Source organism: Antedon mediterranea, chromosome 4 (genome assembly GCF_964355755.1).
Source record: "Antedon mediterranea chromosome 4, ecAntMedi1.1, whole genome shotgun sequence".
NCBI lineage: Eukaryota > Metazoa > Echinodermata > Crinoidea > Comatulida > Antedonidae > Antedon > Antedon mediterranea.
In genome coordinates this window covers 20,307,579-20,318,619 of record NC_092673.1, presented here as the reverse complement: position 1 = coordinate 20,318,619, position 11,041 = coordinate 20,307,579, and the positions used below count along the sequence as shown (strand labels likewise).

The following is an 11,041-nucleotide window of genomic DNA, read 5'->3' as shown; positions in this document are numbered from 1 at the left end:
ATATAAATAAATCACAACAAATATAATGAAGTTTTACTGCAAATTAATAACTAAAGTACACATGAATTCTGATGATTTGAACAATATGCATAATTTGTATTTTTTATTTATTTTTTTTAATTTTATGTCTTTAGGCAATGTGGCCAAGGATTACCAATAGTGAATTGATCACTGTCCTATCAGATAGGTGGTAATCCCCATGATCCAGGGGTTATTTTGTGAACCAATTCACATGGGTAACCCCCTACTCTTTTCGAATAATGAACTGGGTTCTTTAAAGTACACACAGGTTATAACTGTGTACACTGAACCTACGGTTTATAGTCCTTATCCGAGAAGACTTGTTCCACCACCAGAACTAGGAGCGAGTCGGCCTCGAACCCTTGCCGATATTGTTGGCTCTTAGGTACGGTAAACGGCGCCCCTGCCTTAACCGCTCGGCCAATTAATGAAGAAGAGGACATATTGTTGGGGTTCTGCTATATTTGTGTTTACAGTAATTGTCTAGATATAAAATATGCAAATGAACTAGAAGCTAAAATGATTTGGATATCAACTTTGTACAACAAATGATTATTCATATGCAAACCAGTGGGTTTACAATTAAAATGTGCATAGTGCAATATTTGTATTTACCATTTACTACAGTACCTATACATTTTAATGATTTGTCTTTGAGATACATAATTCTTACTTTTCTATTCTTACATTCTTCAGGTATCACTCTCTAAGTTATATACAATTTATCACAAAAAGATATTTGAAAATAGATATTAATTCAGTGTGTCACTATTCCTCTATTTAGATTTTCTATCATGTTTATCACTTCACCCGATAAATTGCAATTTTTCATATTAAAATGAAGCAACAGACGCCTACCTAAACTACATTCTGTCATACAGATTAAAGATGCCAGTAAAGCACCATCAATTTGCCTGAGATTATTATCACTTATATCCAGTTTACATAACCCCAAGGTAGCTTTTCTACTAGAACACTCTGTGAACATATTATTCATCACCTCACCTGATAAATTGCAATTATGCATACCAAGAAGCAAACAATTCCTACCTGATCTATCTTTATTCATACAGATTAAAGATGCCAGTAAAGCACCATCAATTTGACTGAGATTATTATCACTTATATCCAGTTTAGATAACATCAAGGTAACTTTTCTAATAGAACACTCTGTGATCATATTATTCATCACCTCACCTGATAAATTGCAATTATGCATACTAAGTTGAAGCAAACGAATTCTACCTGAACTATCTTTATTCATACAGATTAAAGATGCCAGTAAAGCACCATCAATTTGACTGAGATTATTATCACTTATATCCAGTTCAGATAACATCAAGGTAACTTTTCTAATAGAACACTCTGTGATCATATTATTCATCACCTCACCTGATAAATTGCAATTATGCATACTAAGTTGAAGCAAACGAAATCTACCTGAACTATCTTTATTCATACAGATTAAAGATGCCAGTAAAACACCATCAATTTGACTAAGATTATTATTACTTATATCCAGTTTAGATAATCTCAAGGTAGCTTTTCTACTAGAACACTCTGTGATCATATTATTCATCATCTCACCTGATAAATTGCAATTAGGCATATTAAGTAGAAGAAAACTAAATATACAACCTGTATCTTCTATCATACAGATTAAAGATGCCAGTAAAACACCATCAATTTGACTGAGATTATTATTACCTATATCTAGTTGATGAAACCCCAAGGTAGCTTTTCTACTAGAACACTCTGTGATCATACAATTCATTATCTCACCTGATAAATTGCAATTATGCATATAAAGTTGAGGAAAACCAAACTGAAATGATCTATTTTGAATCAGACAGATTAAAGATGCCAGTAAAGCACCATCAATTTGACTGAGATTATTATCACTTATATAAAGGGTGGTTAATGTTAACATTATTGGTTGCTTATTTGTAGCATTTATTACTTCACCTGAAAGAACTGATTTACTATAACATTGTAGGCCTAACACTACATCATTTAAAACAGTACCTGTAATAGTATTAGGAGATGCATAGATATATGTCAGGTCTGGTGAATTTGTTAAAATGTGAACCAAGTATGCAGAAGTTGTTTTATGATTAATACAATGTTTCGTTATGTCATATTTCATATTGTGTTTTTCACATTCATCTATTACATAATTCACACAATTTCCGTAAATCCAGTTCAAAATCACTGCTTGATTTGACACAGCAATCAAACTGTGTGCATGTGCTTTACCCTTTGCTTCAGGTGGCATATCACTATACAAGTTGCCAGCAATTTCATCTGAAGGTATGTCATAAACTTTTCTCATAAGGTATAATACATTTTCTTTGTGTACATTTGTATTTGGTCTATGATGAATGAGAAAAATTCTTAATGCGTTACATACATCATTAATTTGTATGTCTAACTTTGTTGTTGTTGTTATATATTTCATAAGGTTAGTTTCTACCTCTTCCAAATATTTATAATTAACCACTCCTTTCAAAAGAAAAATCAAAGAACGATATGTTGGAAAACTATTTGTAATCCAATGTTTCAACAACTTTGCAGCATTGACACCAAGAAATCCAATTGCAAATTCACGTGCCATAGTTAAATGTTCACTTTCTCTTATATTCTCCCATTCTTCATCACCTAATGATGAAAGCAGCATATTCTTACTCTCATTCTGCAAACCATCAATTTCACATAGTTTGTATAGGTAAAACCCAACCAAGGATTCTACAATTAACTTGTGAGGAGCTGTAAAGGTTTTTGCCAAATCAGACTTTTTTAAGAGTGTTGTATCTTCATATACAAACCCAAGTTGTAGAGCAAGTTTATCATCTACTTCATCACTGATGGCTAAAGTATTTATTTCATTTTCTTTAAATGAAAGTTGATTATTCTTTAATCTTTGATACATACACTTTCCTAACAGAAGCATTGCTGTTAGATAGTCATTTGGTATTTTTTCAAATTTTAAGATTTTTTTAGCATTTTTTTGTTTGTTAAGCTGATTCAAAATGCATAGGAAAAAAGCTTTAAAAAGATCTGCTTTGTCAGTTGGAAGGTGTTGCTCTTCTTCCCACATGAAACAAATTGAGAGAAGCAGCATTGGATTTTTGCACATTTCATATGCTAGATGTGAATGTATCTTCTTAACAAGAGCATCTCCCAATTTAGACTTCTGAACATGTTCAAAATATTTTCTAATATATTTAGTCACATTTTCCCAATTAAATCCTTTGACTTGCATATGTAAATTACTTGTCTTAATGTAATCATCTATATTTACTGAACGAGAAGTAATTACCACTGAACTATTCTCCAGTCTTTCCCGTTTGAAAAGACGTAGTGGACTTTTGTTTTGAAATCTTAATTCATCTAAACCATCTAACAGTAATACAATTTCATCGTCATGATCCATTAAAAATGTCTTGATCAAGTTTGGATCATCTCCTGATAGACCTGTTGACAAACTAAAATCTTCAAGTTCAATTGGTTTTACAATAGCATCTAAAATGTTGTCACCTTTCTCTAAATCTCTAATGTTGATAAGAAATAGTATTTTACCTTTAAAAATTTCAAATGTATCTTTAGTAGCCCAGTTATATGCAAAATACCTCAGTAAGGTAGTTTTACCAATACCTCCTTCACCACTGATGAGAACTCTGCATTTAGGTGTAATTCTTTCTACAAGACCTTTCAATTCTATAGGTTGATTGCCTTCCTGTTTGTTTGATTTTAGTAGTTCCAGTTCAGTGAACATTTCAGCAATATTTACTTCAAATGCAGAATTCATGATTTGTGGTGTAAACTGGTGGAATGTGCGGTATACTTTTTGTTGATTGCTTAGCAGATAGTGTCTTATTTTCTTATCTAAAATATTAAAATATTGCATTTAAGGTAGATTAATTCGTTTTTTACTTTCCCTTCTAATATTTTCTTGAAATCTGAGGGTTTTATATACGAGTTTCATCAATCTATGTGGAGCACATTAAGCACAATGGGAAAAAAGTTAATTAAATAGGAATTTAAAATATCAAAAATAAATAATAGAATATTAAGTGATTTATTTATAATTTTTACCATTGTTTCCTTATATAGAACTATATAATTATAATTTGTAATACAGTATTATTATATTTTAAAATGTACAGCTAAGCTATTATTTATGGTAAGTATACAGGTAAAAAGCCATCTCTAACTTTAAGTCCCTTTTGTGTATTAAAAAGTGTAAGTCATTCTAATAAGTTATTATAAGGTTTATCATTAACCTCAAAATCAAAACCTACAATCATTGATAATTCTCTATTTTATTACGATTGTTAGGAAAATTTAAATGCTGCTGAATTGACAATGTTACCCTACAATGTATAAACTATACCTGGACTTTTTGGTTCCATTTTTTGTAATAATATAATATATTAATAAAACGTACCCTCTGGACTTGATATTTTCGTCTGTATTGATGCCCAAGGTTCATCTGTAAAATAACAAAATTATATGTTTACAATTTTACACAAATTCATTCAAAATCAATTTAAAAAGCAATATTTTAAGAAAAAGTACAAAGAGAATATTACAAGGAATTCACTAGAAATTTGAGTTAAAATTGAATATTTAGAATACAGTACATAATTATTAACCAAGATACTATTATACAGTAGTCTAATTATTAAGTCTAGTTATTAACACCTTTCAATTCACAGCATATGATTGGTTAATCGCCGGTCTATTGAACTATAGACTGGCTAAACTGCGCATGCTTGTTTCCTCTATCTATTTTCAATACAATCGGATTCACACACATGCGGCAAGTAAATTTACCTGAACTTTTTGAATTTGTTTCTTGCTTTGATGTTCCAGGTTGATCTGTACAAAACAAAATTGCCTGTGTTTAGAACTGTACCATAACAAATAGTTTCATTCTCCTGAAAATTCATAAAATTTCAGACATCACCCTAATGAATAAAACGTACCCTCTGGACTCGATCTCTTTGTCTGTTTTGATGTCCCAGGATCATCTGTAAAATAACAAATATATATTACAATTTTACACTGTCCACTTAAATACATAATAAATTTGATCAAAATCAATAACAATACAAGAAAAAGTACAAGAACACGATTACAATATACAAGAAATGGGAGCTAGGTATAAAAGCAGAAAAGTATGTTAAATATTTATAATAGAGTACATAATTATTAATCAAGGTACCGTATTTATTTAAACCAGGGAAGAGGGAATTCATTTTAACTATTTATTAGTTCTCTGGATCTACAACTACTGTATACAACATCACCATAAATGAATAAAATGTATACCTTGTGGACTTCTTGGTCTCTTAGATTGTTGCGATATTCCAGATTTATCTGGAAAAGAATTATAGTGGGCATTTGAATATGTAGAAAATATTGAAATATCTATTACAATACAAAATATGATATACAGTAATTAATGGCTGTTAATCTCCATATTAACTCAACTTTTTTTTTGTATTTTACACTTTTTGGTAGAAAATAATTTATTTTTTATTATTATTATTGATTATATATTATTGATACCTACTTTGTGGATTTCTTGATAATGTGAACTGTTTTGATGTTCCAAGTTCAGGTTCATCTTTAAAAAAAAATTATTGTTGAAATTATTCATTTTACGTATTTGAAAACTTTGTCCAATTAATGTAAAATATTAAATAAATTATTTTCTTTGCTAGATTGTTAAAAATCAAGTCATCATGCTTGTTTAATTTTGTATCTCCATTGAGAACCAGTTACAGATACCTACAGTATTGTCAGTTTTCAGTATTTTTCATGGATTTTATACATTTGGCAGACATAAGGATGTAAAATATGATAACATATATTTTTTATTGATAAAGTGAAAAATACATACCAATACATAACACTTCATCCTGTGCACGTTGTACAAGCAGACGTTTAAACTTAATCTTGCTTGATTCATCTTTTAAAAGACCGTCTCTCTCTAATTTAAACACAACGTCCCAAAGATTTTTCAAATTAAAATCCTCTAGTCCATAGTAACCAATAACTTCATTCAGATCCTCTGGTCCACATTGGTTTATGGCCTGAAATAGTTGCTTCCGAAATGTAGACAAATTATTGTTTTGCCCAACAATGTAAACATTATTAGTTTTTATATACTGAATTACAAGATTCTTAGCATCTTTAAAATCTGATATTTCAGTAACTTCTAACAAAAGATTAACATTATCAGGTCCAATAAAACCAGATGTTTGGAGTTTATTAAATAAATTATTCCCTGTGAAATTTGGACGGGTTAAATATTCTCCAGGTATGAAATCATAAAGGAGGAATCTCAACCACAGGTAGTTAAGACCCTTATAGTGTTTACTAAGATCACGCTTTAAGTCCCTGAAGTTACTTTCAATGTCATCCATTTTATTGGGAATTTGTTTTTATCTGAAAAAAAAAATGAATAAAATTAAAATGATATGCAAACTTGTTTTAAAAATGTGCATATGACACTGAATGAATGAAATGCATTGAACACTTTTTGTATCAAGCAAATTACTAAAACTATAAACCCCACATATTCAACTAGAGTTCATCATTTGCTTGAAAAAAAAAAATAAACCTAAAATGTTGACACAAAGAGATATATTTCATTCATGTAGCTTTACAGTTTTTTTTCTCTGTTTAATTTCATTTTGTTTATGGAATTACCGTAGGGATGCACATCAAATACCTTTTTTATCCTCCATGCTAGATGGTGTTGTGTTGTTCTTGATGGCATTTTATTTAAACGTCTGCCTTTAAGTTTCTGAAAAAGAAAAATAATTTATCTGCATTGAATTACTCCGAGCACTGAACTATGATACAGGTTGACGTTTTGAGTAGGCCCCAGTAGGTAGTTTAGTTCACATCTACTTGTCTGACCATTCTCACTCTTCCCGGACTGACAGTGTATGACAAGGAAATAAATACCTAACAGTACATTGTCTGATGACCTTACAAAGTTTAGTTTACTGATGTCTGTGAGAAATGGTAGCACTGTTTTAATTTTGTCAGTCATCTTATGTCTGAAAAGATTCAACCAATCAGATCACAGAGATCATGTTACAGACACTAAGAACATGGCAATGGTTCAGATACATTTCAATTGATTATTTGAAGGAAAAAAATGTTTATGGTATTAATAAACTTTGATTTGATTTGATTTCAAGTCTTGAACACATTTACAACTTTTGCATTCACAATAATCACAGGGGAGGGAAGCTGAAAGTTTCAGCACCTTAAGGCCTATAAAAGGTAAATGCGGGGGTAAATGAAAAACGTAATAAATATCAAATAAAAAACATGATTGAACAACATATTATTTCGATAAAAGTTTCATTCTGAACCAGTTAAATCATGTTTATTTATGTTGTGGACCTGATCGTGTTCTCCGAGGTTTATACGAACCCGGAAATAGTCTACCACTCTTTAGTCTAACTAGTGCTTCTGCTACCTGGAGCGCGCTACCACTGCCAGTCAGTAGGTGTACCCTTGCTATGTGAGTATGGATTGTTGTCCTAAAGAAGGTTTTATTGGTTAGTAAGTGAGCCTTGCTATTTAAATAACTTACCCTTTTTTCTATGTTTCTTTAATCATAGAATAACTGATTCTTTCGATTTCTGGATAATTTAGCCGATTTATGGATAACACCCCGTCCGCTTAGTATCCATCTTGGTCTTCCACAATCACGTGATATGATCGATAATCTCTTTTGTTTGATAGGTCACAAGTTCAATTTATTCTCATGAATATTTAAAAGCTTTATAATAGTATAAAATATATTTTATTTTCTCTATAGTATTTTATACTTTTTTTCTTCTGGACGAAAATCATCTAAAAAATCAAATTAGTACATACCTGTCAAATTTATTCGGTAGGATGTCCTTTTTGGTATTTTCCAGTTACATATTTAATTTATAGTATAAATATTTTATTTCTTAATCAGAGTGGTGAAGGGAGGGGGACATCAAACACCATGTAGTCTAGCTGTAGCTTAGTGGTTAATATGCTTGCCTTCCAATCCTAAGATCTAGGGTTCAAACCTTACATTATAGTGCTAAGATGTACATTTCTACTCCGCTCAAATGAGACTTAGTTTATAGTTTATCCATCCTTTAACTGATGAGTTACTTACTAGTTTGATGTGTAAAAAAAATAAACTAAAGAAAAAGAAAATCAAATGGCAAGTTTAGCAGCGCATTGACTTATGCAAATATAATACTCTCATTACAATGTATACTCTTTGCATTAAACATTTTGTTTAAATATTTCGCTCAAAACATTTTTATAACAACTGTAATGATAGGTTGTCATGTACTGTTTATATTTCGATGGAACATAAATTTCAAACTAAAAAAACAGGACGTGACCATATCATCAAACTAAATCACAATAGGTACGTGTAGATGAAGCCTTTAACCTTTGAAAATAGTTTAGCAAAAACATATATTAATATTTTTCATGACAAAATTAGTTGATTAGTTTGTGGACATGTGCATGTGCTCTGCCTTCAAATATATTTAATGCTTATTGTTCCTGCAGGATGCATTTGGCTGTCACAAAAGTTGCTGTCAAGGAGGCTAGGTTAAAAGAGATCAAATCCGAAATTTTAATTTCCAAGAAACTGAAAACGTATTTTGATGACAATCCACGAGAAGTTGTTACGTCATGACAAGGCATTACATTCTGCTAAAGTACATGCAGAGCTCTCTTCTGTACCCGACTAACTAGGTAGGTTAGATTGAATAATTATTGTTAAAGTACATGCTGAGCTCTCTTCTGTACCCGACTAACTAGGTAGGTTAGATTGAATAGTTATTGTTAAAGTACATGCTGAGCTCTCTTCTGTACCCGACTAACTAGGTAGGTTAGATTGAATAATTATTGTTAAAGTACATGCTGAGCTCTCTTCTGTACCCGACTAACTAGGTAGGTTAGATTGAATAGTTATTGTTAAAGTACATGCTGAGCTCTCTTCTGTACCCGACTAACTAGGTAGGTTAGATTGAATAGTTATTGTTAAAGTACATGCTGAGCTCTCTTCTGTACCCGACTAACTAGGTAGGTTAGATTGAATAGTTATTGTTAAAGTACATGCAGAGGTCTCTTCTGTACCCGACTACCCATGTAGGTTAGACTGAATGTTATTGTTACAGCCAAGTCATACAGTAGTCACAAATTAGGATGTTAGTATAGTTATAAATGTTAAGTCATTTCGGCCATTAGATAAATATTACTCAGTTACTCTTTCACTTATTTTGTTGGTGGAGTGCATATAATTCAGATATTGGAAATATAGATGAAGCAATATTTATTTCTTTATTTTTTCTAATTAATATTTTTCTGGTTTATTTTTTCAAGTTCCAAAAGCTTTAAAAGGCAATACATCATTCACAAGGAAACGTGTCAACCCAGATTCAAATAGCACTCAAATAGAATCAATGGCTGTACAAATAAAGGTAATTTGAGGTAGATAAATGTATGTATATGTAGTAACAAGGGTACTGTAACACCTAGTATATGAGAAGCAAAAGAAAGTGTTTCTAGTGTTTTTGTGAATTCCTCTCAAGATATGCACCAGTGAGCAACTGTGTACAGTATATACATATATTTTAGGTATCATCTGTACTACTACTGTATTGAATGATTAAAATACTTTGATTACAAACGCCTATTTTCATAGGCAAAATAAACTAGAAAAACATCACCCCTATAAATCAATATCCTCAAATTAGTACTGATAAGCATTATAAGCAATATGCAATAATATTTACATTAAATTCTTATCATTTCAGAGAAATAAAGAAGAGAATCCATTAAAAGTTTTAAATTTAAACATTCAAGTCAAACATAGAAGTCAATAAAGGTCAAACATAGAGATCAATGTGTCAACACTGTCTAATTTTAATGAGCAAGTGACAATTACTATCTTTCTGTAAAAATAATTTTATTAAAAACATTCTGTAATAAATATATTAATTATAAGTTGTTTTGTGTTTCTTTTTCAAACCATATTTTCATTCAAAATATTTTGGCACAATGGTTATTCACTTGGGAGTGACCAACTTCTTTTACAGTATCGTTTTGCAGCTCACAATTTAAGTCTGGCAACACCCTCTGGGTCCACAAGGCCAGAATCAACGCTCTGTGACGACGCGTCCGATATGAACATACAAATGCTAGATTTTCAGTGTTAATGATTTATGTACTTCTGCTTTTAGCATTTCCAAACCAATTGTGTAGACAACAGTGATTCAATCATGTTTCTTTTTGTTATTTGGTTTACTACATTCAAACATAACACTATACATATTTTACTTGTTTCTTTAATCACAAATTATCATATTGACATACAGATAATAATAATAATTGTATTTATGTAAACCATAGTTATTTAAAACACAAACATAACTTTTAATAAAATGCATATGTATACAAAAATATTGGTACTGTACTATATCCGTATAAAAGTCATGTACCATAAATTATGAACAGTTTCAGAAGACAAAATACTATACAGTATAACTAAAATTGAAATGTACTAATTATGACAGTACCTGTTTTCAAAAATAGAATGAACTAAAAATTGAGAATCAAATTGATTTGTTTACATACTATGATGTTACTGTTATATCAACATAATAAGATATAAATAATTCACAAAAAATATAATGAAGTTTTAATGCAAATTAATAACTAAAGTACACATGAATTCTGATTTGAAAAATATGCATAATTTATATTTTTAACAATTAGTCTTCATTAATAAAACAACATAACATTACGGCTTAATTAAGATAACATTACACAGTAGAATGCCTCTGGGACATCTATGTTAAAGGACCACTTTCTGGTTAAATGAAAGAGTGGCCAACCCAAGGGACACAATAGGCATATATGTTTAACATTACAAACATATCAAGAGGGGCATAGATGTATGTCTATGTTCACCACCAGGTAGGCTTACTTC

At 30.5% G+C, this 11,041-nt stretch overlaps 1 protein-coding gene and 2 long non-coding RNA genes across 3 annotated transcripts; 1 reads left to right on the top strand and 2 right to left on the bottom strand.

The window, feature by feature from the left end:
* Positions 1-42: 42 nt before the first annotated feature.
* On the bottom strand, positions 43-5,873 carry LOC140047683 (uncharacterized). The gene is made up of 7 exons (XM_072092721.1): positions 5,861-5,873; positions 5,600-5,653; positions 5,356-5,403; positions 5,010-5,054; positions 4,858-4,902; positions 4,469-4,513; positions 43-3,906 (listed from the first exon to the last, which is right to left on the bottom strand). Exons 1-7 carry the CDS (start codon positions 5,871-5,873, stop codon positions 779-781), a joined length of 3,378 nt encoding a protein of 1,125 aa, XP_071948822.1. The 3' UTR covers positions 43-778.
* A 522-nt stretch (positions 5,874-6,395) lies between these two features.
* LOC140047874 (uncharacterized) lies at positions 6,396-7,727 on the bottom strand. The gene is made up of 3 exons (XR_011844983.1): positions 7,643-7,727; positions 6,764-6,838; positions 6,396-6,477 (listed from the first exon to the last, which is right to left on the bottom strand). It is a non-coding gene; the product is annotated as an uncharacterized lncRNA (long non-coding RNA).
* Positions 7,728-8,666: 939 nt separating this feature from the next.
* On the top strand, positions 8,667-10,002 carry LOC140046550 (uncharacterized). The gene is made up of 3 exons (XR_011844806.1): positions 8,667-8,802; positions 9,433-9,530; positions 9,867-10,002. It is a non-coding gene; the product is annotated as an uncharacterized lncRNA (long non-coding RNA).
* The last annotated feature ends 1,039 nt before the right edge of the window (positions 10,003-11,041 follow it).